Here is a 16736-nt window from a genome sequence, read left to right as displayed (position 1 = left end):
ATATTATCAATCGATCAATCAATCTGGATTTGTAACGCACGGCTAATCACCCATGAGGGTATACCAGCGCTGCCATCAGTTGAAGAGCCAGGTCTTGAGTCCCTTTATGAATTTCGTGAGAGAGAAAGCTTTTTGGAGGTGGAAGGGGAGGTCATTTCAGGGCGTGGCTGTGAGTAGGAGAAGGAGTGACCTCTGTTGTAGCTTCGGCAGATGCGGGGAGTGTGAGTGAGGGCAAGGGAAGCGAGTGCAGTTGTCTGGAGGGTTGGCGGTAGTTCAAGTGGTGGATGATGTATGCTGGTCTTTGTTCATGAAGAGCCTTGTAGGTGTGTATCAGCATCTTGAATTGCCATCTTTCCTGGGTGGGGAGCCAGTGGAGGTTCCTGAGGTGGGGGTGATATGGGTACATTTGTGGAGGGTGAGGATGAGTCTGGCAGCTGAGCGTTGTACCACCTGGAGTCTTTTCAGGAGTTGGGTGGTGAGTCCTGCGTTGAGAGAGCTGCTGTAGTCGTGACTAGGGCCTGGGTGACGGTTTTCCAGGTGTTGATGGGGAACTATCTGAAGATTCTTTGGATCAAGTAAAGGGTGTGGAGGTAGGCGTTTTATGGTGAGTTTGTTGTGCAGGATGATGCCAAGGTTGCGGGAGTGGTCTGTCGGTGTGGGTCCGAGTTCCACAGGGAGGCGTTGTTATCAAAGATTAGCACTTCAGGCTTGTCTATTTTGAGCTTCCGGCAGTTGGTCTTCATTCAGTCGGCGACGTTCCTCATGCAGTTGTGGAAGTTGGTCCTAGTGGTGGATGGGTCTTCTGAGAGCGAGAAAATGAACTGTGTGTTGTCTTCATAGGAAATGCGATTGAGACCATGGGCTCTGACGATGTCAGCAAGGAGCGTCATGCAGGTGTTGAACAGGGTGGGGCTGAGGGATGAACATTGTGGGACGCCGCAGAAGATGCTCTTGGGTTCTGACATGAAGGGAAGCAGGTTCTCTGGGTTTGCCCTTTGAGAAAGGATCTGATCAATTGAAGAGCATCTTCCAGGATCCTGAAGTGGCAGAGTTTCTTAATAAGTGTGGGATGGGATATGGTGTCGAACGATGCTGAAAGGGCGAGGAGGATCAGGGCTGATGTCTCTCCCATGGTCGAAGAGGCTTCTGATGTCATCAGTAGCATTAACCAGGGGGGCGTGGCTTGCACGCTGAGGGTGATGGCGGCGTGAGCCCGGAGCTCCGCGCCTATTCCCCAAACTTATCCTGCCTGCTGCTGCGGAGAGCCCGGCGCTGTGCCTGGAACTCATCGGGCCGAGCGTGGGCGTCACTGGTGCAACAGCGGACGCTCGAGGGGCCGCCGCGAGGTCCGACCTCCGCCACACTGCAGAGCCGCCGGGGCCAAGCCGAAAGAACGCCCAAAATGGCGTCCGCAGTAACGGACCCGAGCAGCCCGGCTGCCTAATCTGTGGGCCGACACCTGGGGACACGGCCGGGACCCGCCGAGGTCCGAAACCGGAGAGGAGGCGCCCCTTTCCCCCCCCCCCCCCCCCCCCCCCCGGGGGCCCTGAGGAGCTCCCTCCTGGGGGAGCCGAGGAGCAGCGGAGCGGCCGCGACCGAGCGGCCCGGGAGGCTGCGGGGAGAGCGCTGCGCGCTGAGGACATCCTGAGGCCTGACGGCTGCGGCGGGGGCCCGGCGCACCGGAGGAAACCTGCATGCTCCCCCCCCCCCCCCCCTGGACTGTGAGGTGAGCCGCAAATCGGAGCGACACGGAGGGGGGGTTGAGAGAGAGGGAGCCCAAAGTCCAGGGGCGCCCTGTTTGACCGCGAGGGAGGCAAGCACGCCAGAGAGTGCTTGGGGCTGCCTGCTGGAGGGCCACGAGAGCTGGTGAACCTTGGGCCCCGAACAGTAGCGGACGACGGCTGGAGGGGGACCTGCCCGTGGCGGCGCTGCGCAATTGGAGCCGCGCCACTCACGGCCTGGAGCCCCACGCTTGTGCCCCCTGGAGGCTGTCCCCTGCCCGGCGACACTGGCTGCCAACGCTGGAGGCCTAATCAAGGAGGGTGGCCCGGCTTTGTGAGTGCTCGCGCCACGCTAGCGGAGCAGTGAGACGAGTGGGTGCTGCACCGGGCCCCGAGACCACGCGTGGGCCATTATGGGGAAGCCTAGAGGCAAGCAAGAGGAGGCGACGGCTTCGGGAGCGGCGGAAGGAGACGGGGGGGAGCCCACGGACCTGCAGAGGCTGCAGGATCGGATCCTGGAGGCCATCACAGCAACGAGAGAGGCGCTGCATGACGACATTGCGCAGGTGGCGTCGGGGCTCGGCCTGCTCCGAGCCGACCACGACAAATTGAAAGACAGAGTGGCGGAGACTGAGGGGGCCCTGAAGATACTAGCACCGGCCCACAAGACACTTGAGGGGAAACTCACGGAGGCTCTGGACCGGATTCAGGTATTAGAACGTCGTGCAGAGGACGCGGAGAACAGAAGCCGTCGCAGTAACGTGCGAATCGTAGGTGTGCCGGAGAGCGAAGGGGGGACGGACCTACTGGCCTACTGCGACAACTGGCTAAGGACTGTGGTGGCGCCTGAGGGCTTGTCGCCCTTCTTTACCCTAGAAAGGGCTCATCGGGTCCCGTCCGGGCCACCTAAACCAGGCCTCCCACCGAGACCTATCGTGGCTAAACTGCTACACTACAGGGACAGGGACCTGCTGCTACAGAGGGCCCGAGACGATGGCCCGTTCCAAATCGCGAACAGTAGGGTTACGCTGTTCCCTGACTTCACGTTCGAAACGCAGAAGCAGCGGGCCTCCTTCCTGTCGATCAAGAAAGAGCTGCGCACAGAAGGTATCCACTACTCGTTGCTGTTCCCTGCCAGACTCCGAATTGTGGTGGACGACAAAACAATGTTCTTCAACCTGGCCGCAGACGCTTGGGACTGGTGGGAGTCCTACAAAGCGGGTACGGATGGCGCCAAGGTCCGGGAGGAGAAGGCAAAGGAACGGGAAAGAGCACCGGCGGGGCCGCGCCAATCGCAGAGACTGCGCAAGCGACGCCGCGGAGCCGGGAAACCGACCGCTTCACAAACGGAAGCCGAGCGCAAAGCTGCGCTGCAAGCGGTGATTACCATTGGAAATGGGGGTGACTCTCAATCCACACGAGGCACGGACACGGAGACGATCATATCGGCTTCGGGCTCGGAGTCGGACCTGTCGGGGCTCCATGATGCCAAGGATCCGGTGGTGACGCCGCAAACGGCAGAAGAAATCCTGAACATTTGATTTGGACCTGTTGGGTAAGGGGACTGGGCCTTATGGGAGGTCCGCCTGCTTAGCGGGGGGGTTAGTTCCAGGCGCGGGCGCTGGGTGACCGATTACGCGCTGTTCTCCGTAGTGGGGGGATGGCGGCGGGCCTGGGTCACGCAGCCCCCTCTTGGGCGAGGCCTCGCTCCGCACGCCCTTAAGGCGATTGCAGCTTCGGCTGTGAACTAAATACCTGGGGGTTCTGAGTTCAGGGTGTTTGGATGGGGTCTAGTATCTTGATATTGGGGCCTGTTCTGGGGGGAGGGGGAGCACCACAGTTGGGGTTTGGTGATGGGGGGATTCTGCAGACGCTGATTTTGATTTTCTTGAGGGCTGACCAGTTGGGAGGTTCTGTTTTGGGACGGGGAGGGACCATCATCCGCGGGAGTGTGACCAGGGAGGGGGAGGAGAACCGTGACTCATGGGACAATGGCTAACTCGAATGTTTTGAAATGCATGACCTGGAACGTGAGGGGACTCCACACAATGCAGCGCAGGCATACAGTGCACGCCTACCTACAGAGGAGAGGGATACACATAGCGCTCCTACAGGAGACACACATCACGAAGCAGGAAGGGGTGGCACTACAGAGGAGATGGCGAGGGCAGGTTTTCCACACCTCTTACTCGGCCTACGCAAGGGGCGCTCTGATCTGGGTGAGGGCGGGGACGCCTTTTCAAATGACTAGACAGCTGATAGATCCGGAGGGGAGGTTTGTGGTAGTGGAGGGCAAGTTGCGGGGTAAAGCTATAGTCCTATGCAGCGTATATGCCCCGAACGTAGACCAATTAGCCTTTTATGCGAGCTTGTCGGGGACACTGGCGCACTTCCTGGTGGGTCCGATACTCATGGGAGGGGACTTTAACTCCGTGGCGGATGTACGACTGGATAGGTCCCACCCTCCCCTGAGAGATTCCCCGGTGTACCGTATAGCTAAGGGTAGACATGAATGGCAAGAGAGCTGGGGGTTGACCGATGCATGGAGGGCGCAGCACTCAGCAGACCGAGATTACTCGTTTTACTCCGGGGTACACGAACTCCACGTTAGGCTGGATGCGATATTGTGCACACGAGACGTGCTGACGCAGGTTACCTGGTCGGAATACCTGACGAGAACGGTCTCGGACCACAATCCGCTCCTGATCCATTTAGACTGGATGACGGAAAAACCTAGGGTACCAATCTGGAGGCTCCGGCCGGAGACTTTGGAGGACCCGATATTCGGAGCGGCCCTGGAAGAGGGGTTGGCACAATACTTCGCCAATAACGAGGGCTCCACGGGCTCTAGAGCGGTGGAATGGGACGCCTTCAAAGTGGTGATGAGAGGGCAATGCATCACACAGTTCGTAGGCACGAGGCGGGTGTTGCTGACCGACCTAGAGAGGGCAGACGCCACGCTGAGGGCAGCGGAGAGGGACCGACCAGGCAGGCCGGAGCTGCAGGACACGGTGAGCTCGGCCAGGGAGGCGGTAGCGGCTGAGGTGGAGAGACTACGGGCTTACGATTACCGAGCATACATGCTGAGATCTCATGTAGAAGGCGACCGATCGGGCACTCTGCTGGCATGGCTCTCCAACCCCACGAAACGCTGCGCCCCTATCTTGCAACTTGCCGGGGAGGGGGGTAATATGTCCTACACCCAGTCGGCCATAGTGGACGGCTTTCAGCGATACTATGAGACGCTCTATAGTAGCACCCCGGGCGACCGGGAAATGGAGGCGGAGGCTTTCCTGGATGACCTTACCCTACCGCGCCTGGAAGACGAGCAAGCGACGGACTTGGGAAGGGACATCGAATTAAGGGAAATCCGAACAGCTATTAAGTCCATGGCCCGTAATAAGACGCCGGGTATAGATGGCCTGCCCATCGAGTTTTATGGCAAATATGTTGACGCCTTAGCGCCGCGGCTTCTGGCTGTGTACAAAGAGGCAAGGACCGCGGGTCGCCTCCCCCCATCGATGCGGGAAGCGATAGTCATCCCGCTACTGAAACCTGGCAGGGAAGGTAGTAGTCCGGCCTCCTATAGGCCGCTCTCGATGCTCACGGCCGACTATAAAATCTTGAGCTCAATACTGGCATCGAGACTCCTACCGCACATGACCGCCCTGGTCCACGAGGACCAGAACGGCTTTATCCCTACCCGGAACACGACGCTGAACATTAGACGGCTTATCCGACACATGGAAGACCTGCGGGAGGGGAATGGAACTCCACTTGCCCTCTCGGTCGATATCGAAAAAGCATTCGATAGCCTGGAGTGGGATTATCTCTATGCAGTTATGGCGCGATTCGGGCTGGGCGCAGGATATATCCGGTGGACGCAAGTGCTTTACACGGCGGCCGTAGCGAGAGTGCGGGTTGGATCCCTGGTGTCCCACCAATACCCAGTGGAGAGGGGCACCCGGCAGGGTTGCTCTCTGTCCCCGTTACTGTTCGCTTTAGCGATCGAACCGCTGGCTATGGAAGCCCGTAGGGGGCGATACTTCGCAGGTGTGCAAACTGATGACGGGCGACAGTTTATCTCGCTGTACGCCGATGATCTCCTGCTGTTCCTGGACAACGACGCGACTGAGCTTGCGGGGGCGGAGGAGCTGCTAGGGCGTTTTGGAGACCTCTCGGGCCTCAGAGTTAACTGGGCGAAGACGAGCCTCTTCCCACTGAGGGAGGACGTGGTCCGCCCAGAACACAAGCCGCTACTTCGTTGGGAGCCGACTTGTCTCCACTATCTTGGAGTATACGTCTACCACACAGCGACGGCTTTATTCGAGGGCAATGTGGAGAGATGCGTCAGGGGGCTGAAGGGCAGCATGGCGTTCTGGGCCACACTTCCGCTATCCATTGCTGGTAGGATAGCGCTGCTGAAAATGGTGGCCCTCCCGAGGCTGCTATATTTCTTCCGAACGCTTCCGATCTGGATCCCCAGCTCCTTTTTCCGCCGACTTCGCTCCCAGCTCACTTCATTCCTGTGGGGGACGGGCAGATGTAGAGTGGCGCTGGCGACGCTCACCCGCCCGAAAGATGAGGGCGGCTTGGCGCTCCCAGACTATGAGCTCTATTATCTCGCTGCCCAATTGCAGTTCTTCACGCAGGAGGTGGCTCGGGTTTACCGAGGCCCGGAGGATACACGACAGCGGGGCACGCCACGACACATTCTAGCCTATATTGCGCTAGGACAGAAACTCGCCACCCGGGATCTGTCCCTTGAACAGGATACATTTCGGCGTTGCTGGAACAGGGCGCGGAGGCGGGCAGGGATTCAGCACCCCTATGCCCCGGAGATGCCACTGGGCATGCTGACAGCATTGCCCCATGGAGGCGATTGGTCCCGCCTGCAGCAGTGGGAGGAGGTAGGCATACAGGTGATAGGGGACCTCTTCGAAAACGGGGAGCTCCTCCCGTACTCGGCCCTCCAGGAACGCTTTGACCTCCCACGCGGGGGCTATCTCCTTCATGCTGCTGTGACGAGAGCAATGCAGAAGCACTGGGGACTGGGACTGGCGGAGCCGGAGACGGCCATGGCGTGCCAATACACCATGATGGCGGCGGGAACGGTGAAAGCGGTATCTTGCTTATACAACAGAATGCTCCACGAGCGCCTGCCGCCTCTCGATGCACTGAAACTCAAATGGGAAACTGACCTAGGTAAACCCAGCCCAGACACGACGTGGGCGCAGCTGGTGCGGAGGGCACGCAATAGCACGAGGAATGCTCGTTTCCAAGTTATCCATTTTTACATACTGCACAGGGCGTACATGACCCCTGGGAGAATCCTGAGATACTTTGGTGCGACTGAAGCGAGGTGCCCCCGCTGCGCGGCTGATGGAGCCGAGCTGGTGCATATGCTCTGGTCATGCCCGGCCCTGTCGGATTATTGGCGAACCGTGGGGGAATCCATGAACGAGGTGACGGCCCGGACGGTTGACTTTGATGCAGCGGCGTGCATCCTGCATTGGTTTCCACACACCCCCAAAAACAAGCTCTCGAGCAAGTTCATAGATATGGGTTTGATGGTAGCCAAGCGCGAGATAACCAGACACTGGAAGGCTAGGGCGAGCCCGACGTATAGGAGGTGGTACAATGAATTCCTGAAGTGGGCGGCCTGCGATAGCACGCATAGGTATCAGATGGCGCGCAGAACAGCCAATGAGAGAGCGCTGGAACAAGCAACGGCCTGGGAGGTGATGGTACAAGGCCTCAGGGATAGTGGGATAGAGGATGACGGGGAGGGCCTAGACGCGGCAGGGGTCAGCACAGTACAATAATCTGGTGTTAATAGGACCGATGAAGGGGAAAGCCTGGTACCTGAGATTGGAGTTACGCAACGGGAGGCTCCTGAGCGGATGATGGGGGGGAGGAGGGGAGGGGGGGGGAGGGGTAAGGGGTTTGGGGACTGAGGGGCAAGTTGGGGGGGGAGTTCGGGGTTTCATTAAGGCGAGGACAGAAAAGTAGGCACACACACTAATCCGAGTCCATACTCCTGAGGAAGACCAACCAGGCATGGGGGTGCGAATTTACTGCCGCCGCCCGGCCCCCGGGATGTGGGCCTGCAGGCTGTGTACACGAGAAGTGGCTGAACCTGATTATAGCACTGTGAATGATGCTGAATATGTGCGACTATTGGCCTGTGTAAAGTGTGTCTACAATAAAAATTACTTTAAAAAAAAAAAAAAAAAAAAATCAGTAGCATTAACCAGGGCGGTCTCTGTGCTGTGGTGTGGTTGGCGTGAAAGACGGCCTGGAAGGTATCCAGCAGGTTGTTGTTCTTCTGGTGTTTGGGGAGTTGTTGGTTGATGGCCTTCTCGAGGAGTTTGGCGGGAAAGGGAGCAGAGAGATGGGTCAATAGTTCTTGAGTTTGCTGGGGTGACGGAGGGTTGGACGTGTTGAGGATGGAGGTGAGTTTATCACTGATTTCCTTGCTTGCAAGATTGAAGAAGTGTTTGGTGGGTACTCCAGAGTGGATGGAGTTCATGATGGCCATGGTGCTCTTTGAGATGAGTTGTTCCCATGCGGAGAGTTGTGGGTGGCATCCATCAGTCAGCGTGAGGAGGCTGTTGAGGTTGGTGGATTGGGATTCAAAGTTACTGTATGTATGCAGATGATATCCAACTTTATTTGAAAATATAATCTACTGTAAAATGCTAGTGCACATAAATCAATGGTATGTTATATGAAACCCTGTATCTGAACCAATGTGATGAATTTCAAACAACATACTGAACTTGACACAAATATTTTAATTATTAATTTCATATAATTTATGGTGAGGTTTTTAAAATGCACCCCTTTATGGTTTCTGTAGAAATAAATGATAATGCACCTTGCTAGGTGCACATGTGCCTACCTGAATGGCACAGTTGGCACCCAGTTGAAGCAGGAGATGGATGCAAGTCTGAGTCTCCTGGTTGCGAAGCTGAAGCTGACCTGGGGCAATAAATCCAGCCACCAGTTTCTTGAAGGTGGAATTCTGGGCGATGATGGCACAATGCAGCGGGGCGAGACCTAGAAGTGGGAATGAACCAGAGACAGGTCATGATAAACTGAAACAATAACATATATCTCTATTTAAAGGCATGTCTCCCAAACACATGATTCAAGGACTCACCTCCAGCATCTAGGCTTCAGTACATGCATGAATCCCTCACTCCATCCAGCAACTTTGTCCTGATGTGTCATTTGAAGACCCCACTATTGTTCATAGAGAGGGATGAAGAGCCTAGACTCTGTCCTATAAAACCCGGGACATATAACCATCTGAGCTCCCTCTCACCTAGTACCACTTCCTATTCTGCCTCATTCCAAAGTAAATAGAGACTGCTAGAGTTGTGACATGTTAACCAACTCACAAAAAAATGGGGAGGAGGATGTGACCTTACTTGGACCTCCTCTAGGTAAACCTCATCACACATAAAGAAGTAAGGACTATAGAATCGAAATTTAGAGAATAAATACAAAGTATAGCAAAGTGCAATGCTTTGCAAAAACTGCCCTCACCCACAACAAGTTGTGGCATGCTTCATCATAGGGCTGCTACGACACCTCTGCGCAGACCAACGCTAGACATGTTAAACCTTTGAATTCCTTGCTGCCACCATCACGATCACTCTCTGTTGTCCATTCACTAGAAGGACCAGCAGAGCCATCCAATTAACCACAACCAGCACCGTGGACTTATCCTCATCTCTACCATCTGAAGTGGCTTTCTCACCTTCAAAGTTGCGTGCATCCACGTTGATATTCTGTGGCCTCCGTGCAGCGATGACCTGGTCCAGAAAGATGAGGGAAGACAAAGACATTAGGAATTAGGTCATAGGAAAGCACAGAGTGCACTAGGCAGTTCTAAGATATACAAGCTTTCTGCCAAAGAGGGATGGCTCCCACTCTGTGCTAGCTTTTACAAGGGGCTGATGAAAAAAGTACAGACACTTTTCTTCCTTGGAATGGGAGGCAGTGTGTCCAAGTCGAGCTTGGTTCTGCTTAGTGTGGTGTTGCAACCTTTCTAAAAGGCACCTGAAGTAACTTTGTTGTTCAAAGGTACTTCTGCTCTAGATAAGCCACAGAGCTCAAAGGCCTCTGAGTACCAATCAGGGCCTACAACACTCAATAGCCAGCAGGAACTAGTAAAAATACCCAAGATACCCGACAAGGCCACCAAATGCAGTAGTCCAATTCCTCAACACTCAAGCAGCAGTGGTACCATCGAATTTCATTATGTACCCACCATATCACGCGTCCCAAAAGCCCCGAAAGGTGGCCATGGAAGAGCAATCATGTCTGCTGGGTTTTAAATGCCGGAGAGCACTGGAACTGCCCTTCGCAGTTCACGAGTGGAAAGTCACTAGATATGTCCTTCACACTCCGAGGCAGGCCATGGTAAGCATCTTTGTGTTCCCAATGTGGCCGTGCGGTAGAAAGGTCTTTGATGGTTGAAGGTTGGAAAGCACTATATATGATGGAAAGTTGGGTAAGTATAAAAGCTGTACTTTGCAGCACACTGATGGAAAGGCATTGGATTCTCTAGGACTATTAAATGGTTGTGATAGCAAAGGAGCTCAGAGAAGGCTAGGATAGCTATCAAGCTCAGATGTTTAATATTGTAAAGGAAATCACAGATGGTTAGGAAAGTCATGGCTCTCAAACCTGATTAGACAGTTATGAAGCTCATATGTGTGTAAGAATATTAAGGGGAGCAGTGAAAGTTAGTATTGTTAAGGTTCTCAGGAGAATAAGGATACCCTAGGAGCACAGATATGTGTGAGGGTGCTCAGAGGTGGTTAAGAAAAGTTTATGAACTTAGCAATGGTTAAGACAGTGATGGGACATAAAGAAGCTTTCAGATAATGGAGATAGTTAAGGAACTTAATTTGGGTAAACAATTAAAGAGTTCAAAGTTGGTTAGGCTTGTCATGGATCTCAGACATGATTAGGATGGCCACAGATGATTAGGGTAGGCCCAGGGCTCTGAAGTGTATAAAAAACAAATTGTGCCCAGAAAGTGTTAGAAATGCCACAGGTCTGGATGAGTCAGAGTTATAAAGCTCAGAAGTGGTTAAGATAGTTGTGGAGTTCAGAACAGTCAGATAGTCATGGAGCTCAGATGTGGGTGGGACCGTCACAGGTCCCACATACGTCGGATAGCCATGGACCTCCAATATGGCTAAGAGAGTTGTGAGGTCAGAATAGTCAGATATTTAAGGGGCTCAAAGAAGGTCAGTTCAGTCATTTAGCTTCACAGATGATTATATAATCCACAAAACCAGAGATGGTTAGGATAATAAAGGGATTTAGACATAGCTATGAAAGATAAGAAGGCCAGAAATATTTGGAGGAGCCAGCTTGCAGGCTCATTAATAGTTCCCAAAAATTTAGCCCGCCTCGTGTATTCACACTAGACATTAGTAAAAAATCACCTTTATAATGTCTGGAAACCCGTAGCTTGCTGCCAGGTGCAACGCCGTCTGCCCTTTCTGATCCACCGCATTGACGTCGGCTCCAAGGGTGATGAGGTCATGTACGATCTCAGGCTGGTTAGCCGTAGTGGCAACCAATAGAGGAGTCTGTGTTGAGAGACATAAGAGGAGCCCAGTAACGATTCTGAAACCTCTAACTCTGAGACATTTACAAGTTTGTGATTTACAGGATTCTTTGATAGGTTAGTAAGTAAAAAGAGCTTTCACCTACAACTTGCTCTGCCTCACCCCCTCTTTTTGTACCTCTTCTGTGAAGTCTCTCTAATCTGAGGTCTCTGTCCTTCTCAGATGATTTCTTAACTTCCCTCACTCAGTGCCAGTCATCCCCCTATTTCTGAAGACACTTCAATGTTCTTGCTCGCAGAGTGCCTCATTTTGTTAGGATCACATCACCTCCATCTAGCATCCTCCATTCATCAAAGACATCTTCAAGCCCCCACTCTCAGCACACTCCCATTTTGCTCACATTATTTCTCCCACCATACCTCTTTAAACATGCTGAGTCATCATCTTTCAACACCTTGAGTCATAGATTGGTCACCTATTGCCTTCGGGGCAGCATGTGCTGTCGCACCGGGGAATTGTGTAATTGAGTAGCCGGTAAGTCACCAGGTCAGTACCACTGAGCAGAGGGCTCATGCTAATAACCCAACAGAATAAGAGACAAAGAGTTTAAACAGTGCCACAGAGCTGCTCTGTCTTGTAGATCAGACTGCCTACGGTGTGATGCTAGTCTAGAAAATGAGGGGCCTGGTGGGGCTGGACTGCTTAAAGACTATGGAGGAAAGAGTGGCTCTGTAGCTCCTACAGCTGTGAATCCAAGACTACCCGCTTCTCTGACCCGCCATCATAGCCAGCTTGCACCTAGTACAACATATGAGAACTTTTAAGAGTTTTCAGACCTGCTTTTTCTCTACAGGGTATTCTCAGAGGGAACCCCATATCTTTCACACACAAGGATGGGGGGGTGCTGAGGGCAGGTACAGGCCTTCCTCCGTGACGGAACCGCCAAACCATTAAACTCCTGAGACTACCAAACGATTGCATTTTCTTCAAAATATTATTAAGACGGTGGCCATGATTTCCATTTCACCAACTTGTGGCTCCATTTCTGCCACAGCTGGCCCCTTAGGTGGCAACTCACATCAAGCGTTTGCTATCACCAGTAACCGCTGCGCCGCTTTTATCCTTCTAGCTCTGCCACGGGAAAGGCTTCAGTCTTTTCAATCTCTGTGCACCCTGCCAGAACACTATAGTGCGTCCATCTCTAATTTCCTTATTTGAGTCGAGTTGTGTCCACTCTAGTCAAGTGTAATAAGAAAATGACATAGCTACTGAACTGTAATAGCTCATTACAGTTGAGTTCTAACATCATAATGCCTCCTGCCAGAGGCATGAGTCAAAATGTAAGGCAGGTCACGGACCATCATTACAGCTTCAATTTAAACAATGAAAATGGGAATTAGATCTCCTTCTTCTAATCTGTTTTTTTTCTTAAAACAAACAGTGATCAGAGAAAATGAGAGAAGTATTGCAGTGTGTTTATTTTTTGCACGTAGATCATGTCAGGAAAAAAGAACCTCCCCCAGAATATGACTAATACCATTGACCCTAAGCTACAACCCTTTTAAACTGATTAACATTAAATAGATTCTACCATGTTGTGGTAGTGTGGCTGCAACCACACTATCTCTTTAAAATAAAGGAGCAAGACCTAAGGATGTATGAGGTTTATTAGAAGAATGATGGTGTGACCATGTATGATAAGGAATAAAGTACCCTCTGGAGTACATCGAAACGATGTTGTAAGTCACCTCGCAGCTCCTTGACCTCATAAAGGAACTCCGCGGTGACCTGCAATAACCTTCTAATGTACATAAGAGGTTACTTTATTGCATATGTATACTTCTCTTCCTTTCCCTCTCTCACTTAACTCTCAAAGGCCGCCATTCACTTTGCCTCACCACAGACATCCACCCTCAGAAAGGTTTCTTCAGTATTCATATATTTACCTGCTCACCTTCAAGCAAGATTTTTGCCACATATTTCTGTTGCTAACTGAGCACCACATCAGTGGCTCTAAAGCTGTTGCTCCCTTAGATAGCCACTAGGTGACTCGCCTAATTTGAGATGTACAGGTAATTTTCAAGATACTGGAAACCATGCAGCAGGTACTAATTAAGGCTAGGTGTACTCAGCAGGCAGCAGATGTGGCTGGGAGAGGCCGAGCCTGCAATAACTGGGGTGTGGTAGTAGGCTAAAGTTACCGGTTGGTACCTGGTGGTACAACGCTGGCAAAATTTGGTCTTGGTGGTAAAAACTAAGCATCAATTCTGAACCTGGTTGGACAAATCATGTACCATTTGTGGCTGGAGGTGCCAACCAGGAAAAGGGGGGAGGAAGGGGTGTGCTTGGTGGTAAAGAGCAGGCACCAGGTTCCGGCCACATGGGGATTAGTGGTATAGCCCAGGCATCAAGTCTCTGCTTGTTGATAAAAATGGTTATCATTTGAGGCTGCATACTTAGAGCCGGCACAAGGTGTAACTAGGTGGGACAAAGCAGGCAGTAACTTGAGATTTTAGGCGTAGGGCGAACTCCAATCTAGGTTTGGTGGCACTACACATGCAGATGGGAGTTAGTGTTGGGAAAGCAAGCTTAAAATGTTGCCCATATTATGCTAATATAGTCTCATATAGGGCAAGATGTATCAACGCTTTTTGTGATCGCAAAGGGGCCGATTCATTTTCCAATGTATCAAACATTTTGAATTCGTAACATGGCTAATCGCAATTATTTGCGATTACCTAAATTGCAAATGCAGTTAGGGAATTGCAATTTATGGTTCCCTAAATGTAATTCATGTATCTATCGCAAATTGCGATTTTGCATTAAGGAATCGCAAATTGGTAATTTGCAAATTCCTTGGAAAAATGCACTTTTTTGGATTTGTCTAAGTGCCATGTGGCGCAAATGCATGTATGTGCGTCACATGTGCACACATGCATATTTCAGGGGTGCATCAGGGTGGCCTTTTGGCCCCCTTACACCCTTGAAATTTCCTGCGCAATTTGCGAGTACCTATTGGGTACTCACAAATTGCGCATGCGATTCCCATTCATTCCTATGGGCCTATCGGCCTATAGAAATTAATGGGAAGCCATTCCTTATTTGCGACTCGCAATTTGTGATTCACAATTAAGGAATGCGCAGGAATTGCAAAATATTTGCTGAAAATTGCATACATTGCATTTTGCGAGTCTATAATAGCGAATCGGTAAAATTCACTATTATATACTCGCAAAATCCAATTTTGGAACATCTGGCCCATAATGTGTTAATAACTACACATATAACCCCAAATATATTAACAATTTGAATTAAATATGGATTACGTTTTATATTAGTTCAAAGATTTCTGTATTTTTGAAAGTGTTTGCTAACTTTGATGACACTAGTAGGCTCACAAGGAAGAAGGGTGAGAGCTGTACCTTACTCATTTCCTAACAGCATCACCTTGCTTTCAAACCCGGCAATAGGAGCTGGATTTTGTGGGAATAATTAGGCTAGTTTTGCGCATATGAATGGTATCTACCCCTCAAGGCCAGTCTGCGCTTTCTCAGGGAGAAGATCCTATGTCTACATATTAGATAAGTTTTCCTGAGAGTAACACGTTTCTGTCACATGATTAAGTTTCATTGCGTTGTAGTAAGAGAAAACGTATTATTGATTTTCCATGAATTTTGGCTCTTTCTTCCCAATGAGCATTTTCTAGTGAGAGTCCTGATAAATTTAAACAACAATTGTCCTTGACCTTATGCTATGCTGTTTGCTTTTTTGCATAAATGCAAGTTGGACTTTAAGCCTCCCGACGTATTGTGTTTTATTTTTAACAGCAGTAAAAAACCAAGTGTAATCTGAGAATCTGTTCTGGAGAGACTTAACGTTAGCTTTTTCTGTTGACTCCTCAGCCATGTCTCTCACCTTGCCCTTATGCTCCTTGATATCCAGCTGTCCGAACTCCTGGAAGTGCTCAGCCAACACATAGGCGTGGCAGCGTAGTCCCTTGGCCGCATAAAGATGGAGAAGTCTGAGGGTGAAAGGAATGAGAAAAATATCATGTTGAGTCTGGGAAATGCCACAATTGAGCATACATTAACCACCAACAATGGTCAGAAGAGGCAGGTGAATGATAACCACAGATTTCACCTGTACCTGCATATGCATACATGCAGCCCTCTCAATCCTATAAAGATTCTCACATGCACAGTATGCTTGCAAACAAAACAATATTTTTCTACAGAAACAACATGCTTTGTACAGGCCCAATATAACCAATGGAGGTAGAATCTCATTCTATCCATGTACACTTGTGTGAAAGTGCCCCATTCCACAGCTCATGATATTCACATGTGTAACCCCATTACTACCTCCTATGAGCTCTACACATACAGTTCATGTTAGGGTTTGTCTGAGCTAGTAGAAGATGGAAGATTGGAAAATGCTTTAACACACATGGGTTTTAGTCTTCTAAACTTGCTCTTCAAGTCCACATCCTAACTCGAGAGGCAGGCCAAACATCTGGGAAACTTCTTCATGAGGGAGTTTGTAGGATTAAGTGTGACTTGATAACATCACACATGTGTGGAAATGGTTGGCATACACAAATTCTAATTATATTTATCCTTTATTTCTTAAACTCATATAACAATCAACAACAATCTACCCTGCTAGTCATACTGGTACTCCACAGAACAGCGACAATATTGGATTGGGATCATTGGATAACATCCTATGGACAGTGTTAGAAATGGGGTATCTAGTTGGCAGGTTATTACCCTGTCCAAGTAGTGCACCTTCTTCCTAGAAAGGATAAGAGAGTTAGACTTCCCAAATAACCCCTGCTCCCCCCCTTAGTAGCTTGGCACAAGCAGTCAGGCTTATCTAGGAGGCAATGTGTCAAGCATTTGCACACAGTAATACCGTGACAACATTACAAATGGACACTAGACCAGATTTATAAAAACAGCCAATATTTATCTGTGTAAAAAAAGACCAAAAACAGTTCCTTGAAGTCGATAGCTCTGTCCATAGCTATCAGTGTTATGAACCAAAAAATCCAACAGTTCTGGCTGACCGCGGCATCGTGGGCCAGGTACAGTGTCGAGAAGACCCACAAAACAGTACCTTGGAAAACGAAGGGCGTCAGGGGCCACGCAGTGAGCTCCAATAGCCGGCGTCAACAGGCGTCAGTTCCAGAGGTCGGTGCAGGAGTCGTCGGGCCCTTGAAGTCACACACAATGCATGACAAACTCCGTGCAGTTGGGAGTGCCGGCGTCAACAGGCGTCGTCCCTGCAGTGCTTAGTCCAGTGGTGCCGCATGCAGTGCCCTCAGGTTATGGTGCAAGCAGCTGCTCAGTGATGGCATCCAGCAGCATCGGTGAGACCAGGGCTGCGGTGCGAAGTGAGGTGGTGCTTGTTGCGGTGC

At 50.9% G+C, this 16736-nt stretch overlaps 1 protein-coding gene across 1 annotated transcript in view; it reads right to left on the bottom strand.

Annotated features, from left to right (window-relative positions):
* Nucleotides 1-16736, bottom strand: part of NFKBID (NFKB inhibitor delta) — a 54422-nt gene that overhangs the window by 6086 nt on the left and 31600 nt on the right. The window contains exons 6-9 of the mRNA XM_078653830.1: nucleotides 15233-15338; nucleotides 11192-11338; nucleotides 9490-9544; nucleotides 8626-8783 (exon numbers count right to left, since the gene is read on the bottom strand). Of these exons, the coding sequence (XP_078509956.1) occupies nucleotides 8626-8783; nucleotides 9490-9544; nucleotides 11192-11338; nucleotides 15233-15338 (466 nt within the window). The remainder of the gene's footprint in view (nucleotides 1-8625; nucleotides 8784-9489; nucleotides 9545-11191; nucleotides 11339-15232; nucleotides 15339-16736) is intronic.

Source organism: Lissotriton helveticus, chromosome 7, assembly GCF_964261635.1.
Source record: "Lissotriton helveticus chromosome 7, aLisHel1.1, whole genome shotgun sequence".
NCBI lineage: Eukaryota > Metazoa > Chordata > Amphibia > Caudata > Salamandridae > Lissotriton > Lissotriton helveticus.
Note: the sequence above shows the minus strand (reverse complement) of the source record. Positions and strands in the feature narration are given on the sequence as shown.